At 51.2% G+C, this 16,101-nt stretch overlaps 1 protein-coding gene and 1 long non-coding RNA gene across 3 annotated transcripts in view; one reads left to right on the forward strand and one right to left on the reverse strand.

Annotated features, from left to right (window-relative positions):
* Window positions 1-10,904, reverse strand: part of LOC142888346 (uncharacterized) — a 60,632-nt gene extending 49,728 nt beyond the window's left edge. The window contains exon 1 of the long non-coding RNA XR_012926682.1: window positions 10,788-10,904. This is a non-coding gene — a long non-coding RNA (uncharacterized LOC142888346). The remainder of the gene's footprint in view (window positions 1-10,787) is intronic.
* prex1 (phosphatidylinositol-3,4,5-trisphosphate-dependent Rac exchange factor 1) overlaps window positions 131-16,101 on the forward strand; it is a 74,669-nt gene continuing 58,698 nt past the window's right edge. Inside the window, exon 1 of one of the 2 annotated variants that reach the window (XM_076026564.1) lies at window positions 131-631. In XM_076026564.1, the coding sequence (XP_075882679.1) occupies window positions 488-631 (144 nt within the window). In that variant the 5' untranslated portion in view covers window positions 131-487. The remainder of the gene's footprint in view (window positions 632-16,101) is intronic. The other variant, XM_076026565.1, reaches the window with a different exon arrangement.

Genomic DNA, 16,101 nt, shown 5'->3' on the forward strand with positions numbered 1-16,101 from the left:
GCAGCATGTCGGTTTGTGTGCGCTCGCTGTTGCTCAAAGCACAGCAAAGCAAAGTGTGTGTGTGTGAGAGAGAGAGGGGGGTGGGGAGAGAGAGTGCGTGTGCGTGTGCGTGCGCGTGCGGCACTGGGTCTCCTCCTCCTCGCCGTCCGTCGCCTCTCCAGTCTCAGCTGGTGCTGCCACCGCTCGCCCGCTTGTTGCTCGGCGGCACTTTTTTCTCTCCCCCCCCCCTCAGCCATACTTTTGATTTCTACCGAGTCGGGCATCACTTCCGGTGTGGAACTACTCTCTTTCTTCAGAAAACACAAACAAACAAACAAACAAACAAACCAAACTTGCTTCTGCCGCGGAACAGAATGGACTGAACCAGCGGCGGCGCCCCCCCATCGAAAGTGTGGATACAGTCAACCGAGAGGAGGAGAGGAGGAGAGGGGGACATAGGAGCGCTTCTTTTTGCCCTCCGCGGGGAAGTCGAGCCTGGGCTGCCTACATGGAGGAGGACGACGGGCATCCGGAGAACGGTGTCCACGCCGTCAAGGACTCGGACCGGCAGCAGCGGCTGCGGCTCTGCGTGCTCAATGAGATCGTCAACACCGAGCGGGATTATGTCCGGACGCTGCTTTTCCTGCAGTCGGTGAGTTTTTGACGTTTGACCTCCGGCGGCGGCTGCGTCCCGCTTCTGTCCCTCCGGCCCCTGGCAGAGCGGGGCAGAGCAGGGCAGCACTTCAAGCCCCCAACTCCCTGCTACGAGTCGTGCAATTCAAGGTCGTCGCTCCGTTTTGTAAACACGCACGCAAGCACACACACAGACAGACAGACAGACAGACAGGAGGGCTACTTGGAGTAAACACGCGACAGAGAGCGACAGAGAGCGAGAGAGAGGGGGGGGAGAGAGAGCAACGTGCTGGCCGCGCTCGGCGTCCGCGAGGCACGTCAAGTTTGTCGGTTTTAAAACTCGTGCGTTTTTTTTCCGCCCTCAATGTGCCTCGGCTGACTTGATGGGTACGAAGACGAATCAACCCGTTTCACACTGAGGAGGTGTGTGTGTGTGTGTGTGTGTGTGTGTGTGTGTGTGTGTGTGTGTGTGTGTGTGTGTGTGTGTGTGTGTGTGTGTCAGAGAGGGGAGAGAGAGACCACCAGGCCAAAACTTTTTGCTCCTGTGTGTGTGTGTGTGGCGCGGGCGCGTTCGTTCATAACATCTTTTTTTTGCGGATGCCCCCCGTTGATGCGTCGCGAGCTCAGTCACCCCCGCTGCTGGGCTTGCTTGCTGGTCCTCGTAAAACCCGCGTCTCGTCAAGTCACGTGACCCTCGGAACCAAAGCCCCCCCCGCTCCAACGCCACCTTTCCGCGCGGTCCTGGGATGGTGTTGGGTTTTGCAGCAGCGGCAGCATCTCTTTTTCATTTTGAACGCGCCTGTCGCACCGCTCCCCCCCCCCCCCCCCATTGTGTGTTAAAGCTCCAAACAATAACAGCGGTGCTCGCTTCACGCCTGCTCCGCAAATAAAACAGGTATTCATGACGAGCACGCAGCGCAGCGCCGTGCCGCGCCGCCGTGCCGCCCCCTTCAATATCAAGATAAGAGGGGAGTCTCGGCTCCCTCGGCTGCCCAGTGATGAATGAACCAGCGGTGCAGTCGGTATGTGATACGCAGGTATACGGCGTACAACCCCGAGAAAATGTTCCGAATGGCTGCGCAACCGCTAAAACACGTGCAAAGATACGTATCAGTATTTTATTTTGACACAACGTCCACTTTCCCGTTTAAAAATGTCATTAAAATCATGCTTTACGTTCTGGTGGGTTTGAGACTCAGCCATCGCTTTAGTGCCGCTTTAGAGAACGTATTTGTGTTTTTTTTTTTTTTTACACTTGATAGCTGAAACTTTATTTGTTGTTGTTGTTGTTTTGAAGTAGCTGCGGCCACATGTGTGTGGTGTGAACAGAGCATGCCCACTAGAATGAAGTAGACTAGACTCCCTGGAGCAGTAACACTGTCAGTGCGCTGCTGCAGACTGTCTCTCCTCCAATGCCAATTACATCTCAACCCCAGGTGCCTTGGCCCGCTGGAGCCGGTGTGTGTGTGTGTGTGTGTGTGTGTGTGTGTGTGTGTGTGTGTGTGTGTGTGTGTGTGTGTGTGTGTGTGTGTGTGTGTGTGTGTGTGTTCTCTCACTCCTTTTCTTGCTATGCTACTTTGAAATCTGCACTGTAATGTGACCGCAGTATTGCGACTGTTATCATGATGCTTTATTGCCGGCTGCAGGGAAAGTGCCTCTTGTCCCCCCCCCCCCGACCGCCCTCCAGGCCCTCAGGAGGAACAAGTCAGAGGTCAGGGTCAGCGTTAAAGTGGCAGGGATCTTCTGCCACCCTGACGCAGCTGCTGCGGGCTCGCCGCTTTTTTTTTTTTTTTTTGTCATTCTCAACTCGGCTGGGAAGAAGGAGAAGAAGGAGAAGAAAAAGGCTTGCGTTGCGTCTCGTGGATTTGCCCTCCTAATCGGCACATTTTCCCCATTTCAACATCTGCCGGCCGTTCGTCAAACGCTGTCACGGTTCCCTCTTCGTCTCGCGCTGTCACATGTCGAGAACTTCCTCAAAGTTCCTCAATGTGATTTGTCCGTTCTGTACAGGCGTATTTCAAATGTTTTATTTTAAACAAAGCACATTAAATAGATCCTGTACGACTTGGTACCATGAGTGACGCACGACTTTACCTAACTTGTACCCCGGATGATGGTTCAGCGTGGAGTCTGCAGCCTGTGCTGGATTTAAGACATAGGCGTCTCTCTCTCTTTTTTCTTCAGGAAGAGTGGCAACTTCTGTGGTAATGTTTCCTTTCTCGGTTAGACAAGAAACAGCCGACGCTTATCTCTCAGAGGACAGCCGCGGGAGCTCGCTTTGACCCCCACCTGACCCCCCCCCCCCCCCCCCCAGACCCTGGTTCTGACACGGTGATAAAGACAAAGCCCTGATTATCCAAAAGACTGTCTGAGCATTTGAAAAAAAAAAAAAAAACATAAAAAAAAAAAGAATCCCCCGTGCAGCCCTGAATGATGCCAGCGGTACTGCGATCCACCGTCCCACCACCACCACTATGGCTCAACGCTGCGTCTTGATTTAAGCCATACGGTGTGCAGCCAGAGGGGAGCCGTCCCGACAGGCTTGAAAGAGATTCACTGATGGTCCGTGTCTTCGCATAGAGTGCTCTTTGTGCAGCTCCAGCTGTTTGGCCAGTGGAGGGAGAAAAAGTTTCCTACCAAATTTTAACTAGTTTGCTTTGCTTGTTTTTCTCTGTGCGCGACACCTCGTGCGTGTTCACAGCCTCATAAATGCCCCCACTCCTGTGGCAGCGACCGAATAAAAGGAAAATCACCTTTTGCTCTTTCACACGTCACCTTCAGAGCACAATCCAATGGAGCCTTGGATGCTGAATGATGCTGCTGCTCTGCTCTCTTTTAAAGGCGTTTATTTTTGTATTGCGGTCGATGGGAAAAATGCTTTTGGGTCCATGGGATTTTTTTTTGCTGCAGTACCTCGAGTGGCCACTGGGAAATTGGCGCGCCGCCATATTGCCAGTCCGGTATCCAGTTCTTATAATACATCCGTGAGCCAAGCCCCCGACTCCCACCCAGCAGGGGGCGGGTCTTCATCACCACGCAGCTCCCTGTGGCGTTGATAAGGTTGGGGGGTGGGGGGGTGGGGGGGTTCTGGGCCATATGGTTTCAGTAAAGATACAGAGCGGTCTGGAGGATGCGATCAGCGTGAGGAAGGCGATGGGAAGCGGGGAGTGAGCGCAGGCTCACGGCAGAGCGGGATTCCTCTCTGCGGTTTGCCGAGTGTGGTTGTTTTGTAGCGCGGCGGCGATGACGCTTGATGACGACGATGAGGAGGGCGGCGGCAATAAATCACAATTTTTTTTTCATCTGGCTCTCAACTGAGGCTGGAGCCGTGCGGTTTGACAGACGCATTGGAAAAAGGTCTTTACCTCCTCCAGTGGCATCTATTGACGCTGAGAAAACCCAAATGACTTCAGCCCTTTTGTAACAGCAGCAGTGATATCGTGATTTTGAATCTATATTCAAGTCCGAGACACAATACTGAGGCTATTTTAGACGAGATATTGATTCCCCCCCCCAACCCCCCTCACAACGGGGTCTGTCAGCTTTATCCCTTATCTGCAGGTACCTGATGATGTGATTGTTGTCTTCTGCCACATTGACCCCCCCCCCCCTCGCCCTCACCAGCGTACGGGCAGGAAATTGAACAGCGGTTGATTGAATGAATGGCGGCGAGCTCCTCAGACGGCCGCCGTCGCGCCGCTCCGCCTTATCGCCGCCTTATTTTATCCCCACGTGCCACCTTTGTGATGTTGAGTCCCGACGCAGCATCAGCCTCTCAATCGCGACGGCTGCGATGACACACAAAAGAGGCGGTTATCAGGGGCTTTTCGGCTCCCGGGCAGAGCCAGATCTGCGTGTCACTCATCCCCCAGCAATTACCCACGTCCACGGTGGTGGGTGGTGGGAGAGGTGGGGGGGAGGGGGGGGGGGTGGAAAGAGGAATTAGAGGAATCGTCCCGGTCGGTGCCATCGATGCAAATCTTTCGTCGCGTTTGACGAGGCCGCTTCCCTTTCATCCACAATTAACAATTTCTACACTTTCCACAATTGCGCGCCGTTACGAGCTTCCGCTTTCGACGCGGCAAATTTCCCGCTTTCGCGTCGGAATCGATCTTCGTCGCCGCGCCTCAGATGAGCGGGGGTTTTTCTTTTCCTTTTGCTTTGTCGACTGGATTTTCCCACCGCCATCCTCCCTTTGTCGGGGAATGCGGTCGGCGCGCGCCGGGGTGAAAAGGGATTTTTTTTTTTCCCTCGCTAAAACCCTGCGAAAACCAGGTTCACCTTAAAATAAATACATGAAAAAAAAAAAAAAACCCAAACAAACCCCGAACGTCCCTCTTTGCTCAGCCGTGTCTCCATTAATCCAGCCTAGTAAAGACAACAGCGGGATTGCGACCGCCAATAAATTAGCCAGCTTTTGACCTCCCCTGCTGAATTGGAGTGGAGTGAGAGACGGAGAGCCGGGTGACCGGCAAGGTCATGTCAGGGCTGCGGGATAATAGGAAACATCTGGAAGTCCTGCCCTGTGCAGCCCTGAGCTCCGGGGCCACACACAAGCCAGGTCCCGCATGCGGACGGGTACTGATTTCTGTTTGTGTGGATAAATATCATTGAGCTGTGTTGCCCCCCCCCCCCCAAAACTCCCCGTTTCCTCGCTTTTGCATTTGCTGACTTTTCAAAATCCTCGCACCTGTAGATGGTTTTGACAAGGCCGGCAGAGTAAACGAACCCGGAATCCAGAGCGATACCCAGGAAATCGCCGCTTGAGCTTCCTCTGCGGGACCTGAGCTCCGTCTCTTCCACCTTGTTGTTTTTATTTTTTTTTTCTCCCCCTCTCTTCCTCCTCCCCCTCCCCCGCAGCCCTCCCCACTTGGTGGGAAAGACCAGGCTGAAGTTTCTCTGGGCTGGCGGGGGTATAAATAGCTCCAGATTCTGACTCTTCGTCTTGGACCACAATGCCAGTGGTTTCAATTCGCTGCAACCTCAGCCCCGGCTGAAGTCATACAGCGCAGACACACAAACAGCGAAAAAAAAGAAGGAAGGGGGAGGGCGGCGGTGGTGGGTGGCGTGTCGAGTCAGAGCAGCAGGTAGCGCAGTTTATTGCGGCGGACTGTTGGGGTGTTTTTATTATTACTGGCCTTTAAAGGTTCCCGCCACCTCATTTGACCCGAATCAGCGGTTTCAGGGGGCAGTGTGCTTAAAGAAACGCAGGCAGATATGATATTTAGTCGGATTTTGCTCAACCTTAGAACGGTGTCAAGTATGCAAGTAAGAGATCAGCTAAAATGCTAGAGGCCCCTAGCGTAGGTGTCTTTAATGGGTTGCAATGCAAAAAAAGCGCCCACAAGTGTTTTGACAGCTCGCACTTGAAAGGGTGCGTGAGCAAAAAAAAACCCCGCTGACCTGGCTCCCATTGTGCGTTTATTTTTGCTACCGTGTGCCCCTTCGCCTGTGCACAATAACTGCCTTGCACTGCACTTCCATAGCCCCCAATCATAAGAATTCATAAATCCAATTTCCAGCTTTAATCTCTGTCCCTTTCTTTCTTCTTTTGAAAGTCATGTGTATTCATAAGCCATTACTCTGGGGCATAAGACCGCGGCAGGAATTTTAAGAATTCAAGTTAACAAGTCTTAACCACTGTAACACCCAGAGGCATGATGTTTTTTTTTTTTTGTTTTTTTTTAAAACCCACCCACTTTCCCTCAGCGAGAGACGTTCTGCCTAGTCCCGCACCAGCGAATGAGAGCAAAACATCCTCCCTGAATGTTGACTTTGTTTTGGTGTTTTGGTGACGTTACAGCGTTACTGCGAGAAATGTGAGATGTTTGCGGCTAAAAAAGTAATGAGCCGCGAGTCGTCGCCAGCAGCATCCTATCGGGTTACTGGACTCACTGCGTCAAGTATCGCATCCTGCTATGTGAGGAATGCAGGCCAGGGAAACAGTTTCTTTTTTTCCCCATTTCAGATGTGTTTTGGTTTAAAGGGGACATTTTTATGACTGTAGCAAAAAACAGATAAGAGCCGGGGGCGGCTGTGTGTTTGAGAAAAGCGACTGTACAGTGGGGTCAACTGTGTGAGAACGAATAAAAAAAAAAGAGGCTGCGACCCCAGACGAAGTCGGGACACGTCAAGTTTTGGCCGACTGCGGTCGCAGACTGTTCTCTCATCGCTGAATATGGTGAGAGGGATGGCGACCTGCAGGGGGCGCTGGATTCTCCCCCGGGAGGGCGGGTGGAGCCACGGATTGGGTTTATGGGCCGTGGCGACCTGGCTTACGCTGTTTGTTTTCTTTCCCAAATATCACCAGATGTGTGGCTCCTGTCAGGGTCAGAGGTCACGTGCCCCTTTCGGAAAAATGCGGAAGAACAAAACAACCAAGGAGCAACTTTTTTTTTTCCTCTTCTACTTCTTCTTTTCGTCAATGCCAAAAGGCGCGTGCGTCACACCCGCCGCTTGTTCACGAAGTCGGTTTCCGCTCGTGTGAAGCACTTCCAGGTTCGAATTGAACAATCCTCAACTCTCTTCTTCTAAATGACAACGGCTGTTTGTCCTCATAAAACAGGCAGTGTTTCATTTTGCTCTTTAATGTTCCGCTCCTATCTCGGCTCTTCTTTTTAATACTGAATTCCTCTGTCAGAGTCTGAATATGCACATTGGGCAATAACCTTGAGTGAGAAGTTGTAAATGCCAGTATTGCAGAAGGCGTCTTGCACTGCGGCCAGTCAGTCAGTCAGTCAGTCAGTGGAAGCATCAAGTCTCGTCCTCGCTCCAAGCTTTATCTCTTAGATAAACATTTTCATGAAACCAATTAGCGTGTAGGGAGCTTAACCCCCCACCCTACTCACTCCCCCCCGCCAGTTTATGTCACTTAACTCGGCAGGAGTCGAGTGCTGCCGGTGTTGTTTTAACTTTTTTTCTTTTTTTTCCCGCAACGGCCGCTGACAAATTCCCGTTGCTGAAGGCGCTTTTATTTTGGCGTTTGTCCCGCCTGACGACAGTTTTTTGCCATCCCCGGATGATTAAAGGCCTGAGTCACTGGTGCTGGACGGCCGCGACGGGGAGAATTATGTTCTTACACGCTGACAGGAATCCGCTCATGAAGTTTACGATGCTGCGACCCGATGACTTGCTAAAGACATTTTTTGGGGTGTGAAAAAGCATAGTTACCCTTCTATATCTGTAATATACATGGAATGTGGATTTTACCTGGGTTGCTGCCACTTTTTTTTTTCACCATGTGATTGCACATGACTCAACTGTGTCAACAGCCAGCTTCCGTCCGCTGCCAACTCGCCTCTTATTTATGATACAAACTGATCCAAGAAGTTTTGGCCCGTTCAGTCACGGTGCCATCTACTGAAAGAAGAAGTCATGACAGAATGTAGGTCAGTTGCGTCCTTGTTTCTCTAAAGCACAGAAGTGAAATAGCTTTAAGAAGCTGCTGCCTGCCCGTCCATTCGAGACTGTAATCCATCAGTGGGTAAATACAGTTTTGCGTCGGCTTCACTGGACGCTCCCTATGATCTTCCCCTCCCGTCTTGCCGAAGGACAATTACTGGGCTGTGTGGGACACTAATTTGCTTCATTACCAGCATTAAATCTGTCTGTGCCCACGATGCCGCCGCCACTGAGCCTGTTTCTGCTCAGCTGGAAATATTAAATAGAAGGCAAAAAAAAAAAAGTATTTTGGAAGACATGACTGGCACAAATATTTTGGAGAAAAAAAAAATCTGTGGGTAAACTGGATGCAGCTGAGACGACTGTTGTCCTTTCGACGGCTCACTCGACACCCTAGTGGTGACGCTCCTGCTCCGGTCTGTGATCCCCGCGTCCAGATGGCCTCAGCAATCTGGTGCACGATGTTATCTGCTGGTCACCACATGTCAGCCTCAGTCAACTGGAAACCGTCTCAGAAAAAAGAAATCGCAGAAGGGTTTTTAAACTAGCGCTTATTTACTCTTTCTGAATGGGCTCCGGGTTCATTCAGATGGAGACCAGTGAGGCGTCTTCACACGCTGCAGCTGCAGGAATATTCTCAGGAATATTCTCAGGAATCAAAGCGAAGTGGTTCCCACCCCTTCCGGGGAAGTCAAAGCTTCCGTGTTGTCTTGAATTGTTGTTCTTTTTGCGCTCTTGTGTATTGCAAGACTTCCTGGACGCCTGAGTGCATCGGCCAAAGTGGCAAAGAGGAACAACTGCTGAAAAAAGCTGCAAGAACCCCACCAGTCCCACCCACAGAGAAACAAACAACCAACCAACTCACAGACTGGAGTACCTGGAGGGAAGCCATACACAAGATTTTGGGTCTGGGACCATGTTGGGGGTTTCTAGAATGCTGTTTAGCACTTTTAGAAAAATTAGGACTTTAAAATCTTCCTGATTTTTACAAGTGTCCTGATATTGAGGGTGTGTTATCATAAAAATGCCCCAATATGTCGTAAAAACCCGCACACATACACACACACACACACGTCCTGGGAATCGAACCTGCGACCCTCTTTCTGCGAGTGCAACTCAAGCGGAGGTGAAACGATGTCTTCAGGCTCGTTACCGTCATGCAAACAAATCTTCAGCTTTAGCTGATTTAAGCCAACATGACCCAGAATCCTGGAATTCTCAGAGGAGGTTCGCTACACTGAAGCTAAATACATTAAAAAAAAGCTGAATACTGATGGTGCTGAAAGGTTTTTTGCTCCGTCACCGTAAGTGTTATTGACGTAAGTCTCGTGCAAGTCAGGGAAATAATGCAACTCAGCTGATGGGAGATTGATGATTTGGCACTATTAAACAGGAAGTGGCTCCAGCCTTGTTGGACTCTGTGGCTGAGACAGCGTTTCTCTCTCTCTCTCTCTCTCTCTCTCTCTCTCTCTCTCTCTCTCTTTCTCCCTCTCTCTCTCTCTCTCTCTCTCTCTCTCTCTCTCTCTCTCTCTCTCCCTCTCTCTCTCTCTCCCCTACCCTCACAACTCTCCTTTAGTGTTCAGTTTCCGCCCATGCGATGGACTCAAAGAGCCCCGAAGTTTAAAGTTCCATCACGGCGGAAGTGAGTCAAAGTGAGAGGAAGAAAAAAAAAAACCTGGACGAGGCTAAAAGAAGACTTTGTGCTGCGCTGATTGGCTCTGCCAGGGAGGGTTTCTCTTGGAGGATGGCGAGGGGGCTGGCTGAAGGGTGAGGAGAGAGAGAGAGAGAGAGAGAGAGAGAGAGAGAGAGAGAGAGAGAGAGAGAGAGAGAGAGAGAGAGAGAGAGAGAGAGAGAGAGAGAGAGAGAGAGAGAGAGAGAGAGAGAGAGAGAGCTCCCTCATTGTTGCATCGCCACGGGCCTTCCCCTGGCTCCGCTCGCTGCACTGCCTCCACAAAGGAGGGGATTTCTCCATTTATTTATTCCATCTCATGCCTCGTCCGCCCCTAAACGCCCCCCCCCGACCCCCATCTCCCTCTCCTCGCCGCTGCCCCGTCTCCCCTTTTGCGGTTGCCAGCGCACGATTCAACCCTCCCTCCACCAACAACGCTTAATGGAGACATTGTTTTTTTCTGCTTGTTGTTGCGTTCTCTTGGACGAGTAGGGGCTGGAGAGTTTGGGCCCGCTGACCTGAGAACTCGCACAGAAAACGTCCCCGAATCGGTGGGATCTGCGTCTCTGCCCGCTGTGGGAACCGGGACAGAAAAACAGAGAGAGAGAGAGGGAGAGAGAGAGGCTCTCAGGGCTGAGGGGGGGAAAAAAAAGGTGGATTTTCTCAACCTGCCAGCTTTGATGCAGCTCTGGGTGAGATGTGAGGAGAGCACAGCCGACAGTCTGCTTGCTGCTGCTGCTGCTGCTGCACTGCTGCTGCACTGCTGCTGTAGGCAACGGTGATCAATGTTCACCGGCGCCTTTTTTTCCTCCTCTTGTGTCTGAGACGAGGGTCAGGAAGTCGGGTGAGCCAGTGTGACGCCGCGGCAGCCTCCTGAAATGTCGCTCCGGCCTCGGCGTGACCGCTCGTCTCCGGCTGATCCCCGTTTAATCTCGATAACCTTTGGCGGAGATTAGTGGAACGTTCCGCACCTGACTCTGAGTGACCCTCCAGCCCAACGATGGAGCATCTGACTCCACTAAAATTATGCCTTTCTTAGTTTTATTTTGTCCCCCCTCAGTCTCACCCGTTCACCTTTTCATTCACATTTTAACTCTTTGCAGACCATTTAAATTTCAGTTTTGGCTGCAGGTGGCCCGTCTGCGGCTCACAGGGGCGGGCAGACGTGAAGGCCAGAAGGCCTTTTGCTCACCGTCCACTGGAGCGAACTCTGAACCCCTCTTGCCCCCTCCCCCACGCCCGCACCTTCACACCTCGCTGTCTGGCTCCTCTTCGCTCCGATAAACTTGAACGTTTACCCCCCGCTGGCCTCCCCCCCCCCCTCCCGACTCCCTCCTCAAGGCCCGACCTGCATCATCTGATCCTCTGGCTGTCGGACATGCGAGACGCCGCCCGGAGGGTCACATGACACAGGACCTTGATCTCGATCCACACTTCTGGATCTTCAAAGTCTGGCCGGGTCGGCGATGTTGTCGCCCTCTTCTCTGATCTCCTTCCGCCGCAGTCGCCGACTGCGCGTCCGAACCGCAGATTCAAAGCTTGAACTCCTCCCCCTTGTTTTCCAGGAGCGCCGCGTGCTCGTGATTGATGTGTTTGCCACGTTCCGCTTGCGTGCAAACGCGCGACCGTCGCCCTCGGCCGAGATCGCTGTGCAGTTTGCGCCCAGTCGAACGTGTCACGTACTTCCTCTTCACACAAAAGCCGCGCACTTCCTGTCCAAAGTTGACATCTGCTGCCTTTGTGCGAAGAGGCTCTGCTTCGTTCTGCTGCAGATTGTTTGTTTTTGCTTCCCTGCCGAGCCGAGCCGAGCTGTTGCCTCTCTGCCCCAAAAGAGCGAAAAAAAACCAGAACATTGTTAATGTTTTGGGGCATCTTAAAAAACCTGTTGCCTTTTGTTTTTGGGCCCTTTGGTCTGTCTTCAGTTCCTGCTTGCGTGCGGCACACTTCGGTCTGGCGTGCCAAGGTCATCTGTTGCAGTTTTGGATGAGTTTTTTTGTTGGTTTTTTTTAGAAGTTGTCTACAGCTGTTTTTGCATATTTTTGCGCTGAAGTGCACATGCAAAGGTTGTTGTTGTCTGACCTGACTTTAACCTGCTTAACAGCCAGAGAAACTGCCATCGAAATGCAAACCTGCACATTTAAAAGGGGTTGAGTGATGAAAAAAAAAAATAGCAAAACAACTGCTCAGACCGCTTTCTGCTCAAAAGGCTTTTTTTTATTTTTTATTTTTTATTTTTTTTTTACAGCTGTATCTTGAGGTTTCGCACTTAAGTAATCCAGCCCAACCCAGCGATGAATGGCATCCGCTTCTGAAAAACTTTTGCTCAAGTGCTAGAAAAAAAAGGAGCCTTTTGTAAGAGTTTGTGAATAAGAGCAGAGGGAGGCGCCTGGTGGTTTGCAGGAACTAACAAAAGTGCAGTATGCTATAGAAAGTTCCGCGGGCTTGTTCTGAGGATCCCTGTTCGGCTCAAATAGGAACATTCAGCTCTGTATGATGTTGAATCAGTCGAGGAATGTCTGACCAGAGCCAGGGCTTCCCTCTCACACATGGTGCGGCACTTTTCAACCTCCAGAGCTGTGATATAGATCTTGTCTCTCTCCAGGAGAAAGACAGAAATGACAGGGGGACTGTTGACTATTGACTATTATTTTGCAGAATTTGAAATTTCTAGTTGTGAAAGTGTGTCATTGTACGCGCTCGCTAAACAGGTTTTGATCTGACAGTGCTTCAGTGCTGTAACCCCTGAATGCCTTGGGATACAACCCAACAAAGGCCTGATGCTGAACAACATGGATTTTAGAGAGAAAGTTAGCTGCACCAACAGGAAGACTATAAAAGAAATATTATTCCTTTTTTCCTAAAACTGCTCTCCATCAAGTCCTAGAAACTTTATCAGGAGGCAGACAGACAGCATTGGATTAATTTGTCCTGGAAGGGCTTCTAAAGATTTCACATCATCCCCGTTTTTTGTGACTAGCTGACTCGCTCTCAACACCGGGGTCAGCAAACTTCTTCAGAAAACAAAATATAAACAGCAGTTATCTGCGCCGGACAAGAGGAACGGGAAATCCCGGCTAAAAATATTCATCCAGCTCGGCTCGGCTCAGCCTTTCGCAAGGAGGGGAAAAATAAAATCATATAAAAAGAGCTCGGATGACGTTCTACTCTGTGATCTGGAACGCTGCTGCGAGTCGTCACCGCCGTTGTCACGTTTGGCGTCTCCGTCGTGGTCCATCAAGAAGCTTCACGCCTGCTGTTCCCAGTCCAGATCCTGAGGGACGGCGCTGCCGAGCAGCTGAGGCCTCCTCTGAAGGAAGACCGAGGGTGTCGCCAGTGAAGTTTGCCTCCCTTCTGACCGGCTATTATTAACACGCTCATTGCTCCCGGCATGATATTTTTAGCGGCCCGGGAGTGTAAATGAGTGTAATCTTTCAGTTTGCATCAGGGCCGCGGCGGTACGCGGAGGTGCGCGGTGCCAGATACGTTGTTCCTTTCAGTTTTGGCAGCTGGTTGGTGTCAGAACTCATCTGATCGACGGCCGAACCTCCTGCCTCCCTGCTGCAAGCAGACAATCTGTCCGGCCGTCTCCGCCGACAGCGACGGTTGCGTCAGGCGTGCAAAATCCGATTCTTCGCCGACGGCCCTGGCATCATCGCCGGCCGTCTTCCAGGGAGGGAGAGAGAGAGAGGGGGAGAGAGAGGGAAAGAGAGAGGGAGAGAGAGAGAGAGAGGGAGAGGGAGAGGGAAAGGTCAGTCGAGTCAGCGTGACTGGCGGCCGCCGTCGTGTTTGCTCTCCGTGATTGATACCTTTCCAATAACAAGCGGCTTACATGCGGCTCTGAATATTCACCTCGCCTCTCGTCCCCGCCGCTCGCGTGCGTCTGTTTGCGTAACGCTCTCTGAGGTATTGCCCCTCCCCCTCACCCTCCCCCTCCCGCCACCCCTCCACCCTTCCCGTGTGCAATCAACGCCTGACTTGTGATATGATGAGGGTTATTTGAGGCTGCAGGCGCATCCCGGCGACTTCAGCTGTATTTTTGTGGACTTTATTTTTTACGAGTTGATGAAATGTCCACAACCAGCATCAAGACATGAAGAGAAGTACTGATTTTTTTTTTCTTCTGTTTTTCTGAGTCAAGGACTCACTGGCTCATCCAAGGGAGGCAGGAAATTATGTTTCCAGCCTCTCAGTACCAGTCACTCATGCAGTGCCCTGTTTGCTGTGGGCTCTTCATCAAGTCGATGTGCTCCAGACCTGCCACAAGGTGATGTTTGTCCAATTATGACCCGGCCCGGTGTTCCGATTACACCCAATAACACCGGCTTTCAGGCCAACTTCCTCTTGTGGCTCCAGGCTTCGCTCGGAGAAAACAACACGGACGAACTGAGGATGCAATCAGACCGCATGCGAATGCTGACTGTCCACACTCTTTTTTTTTTTTTTTTTTCTTAGCAAGTGTCTAAATGGGATGTGGCTCTGTTCAGACTGGTCCACATTATTGACCCATCTGACAGGTTGCTGGAGCAACGACGTCAGAGCGGAGGCGTCTTCCAGTGTAGCGTGCAGTGTGTGACGTCATACAATTGCGACAGTGACGCTTGTTGCGATAAATGCACTGGAGCTACAGTATCTCCCCACACACTGATGAGCCAATGACTTTCCTCCTCTGTCCAGGGACTGCTGTTCTCTACTTCTTCTGTCTGCTCCATTACGTTCCGGCTCGGCACCTGGAATAGCGCTCTCTGGTCGGGCGCATTGGCTCTTAGCGTCGCGTAGAGTGACATCACGGACAGTCAAAACCCATCGGTGTGTTTGGAGCTGTTCACACTGTCTGTCCAAAATGCGATTTGAAACTACCTCCTGACGGTGGTTTCAATCTGTCTTGCAAAAATCGGATTTCATGTGAATTGTGACTGTTCAGACTACAAAAGAGCCATCTGGCAGTCTGAACAAGGCCTAAGAGTCCAGAGTTTCGATATTTAAACTGATTTTGGAGTTCCTGCTTAGTTTTGACTGCGACTCACAGTCCAAAGTCCCCCTTCACATCCAACCTGTGACGGAAGAACAAAGACCACCGACACATCCCTCGGAGGGGACGGCCGTGTTGGGGTCGAGGGGCTGAAAAGACGTCTTTGTTGCTTCCCTTCCGCCGCCGTCCCTGTCCGCTTGCTGACTCACGCAGTGCCACATCTAACGTCCCGAGACGTGTAAAACATCTAAAAAAAAACAACAAAAAAACAGAACTCCAACTGTAAAGAACGGTCACTTGAGTTTTCACGCCACCGGTGGCCTTCCCGTCTGTTGTTCTCCGTCGCACCCTGCTCTCCACCATCTGAAAGCGATGGAGTGGGAGAGAGAGAGGGAGAGAGAGAGAGAGAGAGAAAAGCCTCTTCCTGCCTCTTCCCGCCTCCTCTGCCAGGGAGCAATCTCTCACATGAGTGACTTCTCCGGCGTGGACGCGGCACAAGTTGCCATATGGGAGATTTAATTAGCGTGCGCCTTGGGCACAAATCAGCTCCCTCCCCAAAACCAGTCGAGAACACGATGACTACCACTTCCCTTTTAACAACGGCCCTAATTAGCGAGGTCGCAGCTCGCTGCGAAGGACACGCTCACTTTTTTTTTTTTTTTTTTTGGTACAAAACACGCAGGAAGAAATAAAGAGAAGGCGGCGAGCAAAGAGGAGAGGAGGACTGGAAGCGATCCTCCCAAAGCGTTCGGTCTCGGAGGAAATGATATGATTGCTGCCTGGCTGCTCGCTCGGCTGGCTTCTATCTTTAGAGCCAATGTGTGATTACAAGTGTCAGTCTTTCATTACGGCCCAGTGACTTACTGTAAGTAACGCGGTGCAGCGGGAGGGCCGACGTCAGGCGTGACTTGTGCGTAGCGTGCCGCGTTCGCCTCGGAAAACGATCGCCGCGCCCAAATTACAACGGCGCGCTTCCGTCGCGTACAAATTAAAACGCAGCGGGGCCTGATAGCGAAGCCTGATTCACCGTGAGCGCAGCAAAACAAGTGGCGTCACACTCGATGCAGAGACTCTTTGATCCATCCATCCATTCATCATCATTTATCTGTTGATCATCCTTCCATCCATCCATCATCATTATTCATCTTTTGATCAACCTCCCATCCATCCATCCATCCATTCTTCCATCCATCCATCCATCCATCCATTCTTCCATTCACCCATTCATCATCATTCATCTACCTATTTTTCCATCCATCCATCCATCCATCCATCCATCCATCCATCATCATTTGTCTGTCGATCATTCATCCATCCATCGGTTATGATCATTCATCTTTCGATCAACCTCCCATCCATCCATCCATCCATCCATCCATCCATCCATCCTTCCTTCCATCATCATTTATCTGTCAATCATCCATCCATCGATCATCATCGTTCATCTTTT

This window comes from Nelusetta ayraudi, unplaced genomic scaffold (assembly GCF_046127955.1).
Source record: "Nelusetta ayraudi isolate G7.1 ecotype Tasmania unplaced genomic scaffold, CSIRO-AGI_Nayr_v1 ptg000019l, whole genome shotgun sequence".
NCBI classification, from domain to species: Eukaryota; Metazoa; Chordata; class Actinopteri; order Tetraodontiformes; family Monacanthidae; genus Nelusetta; species Nelusetta ayraudi.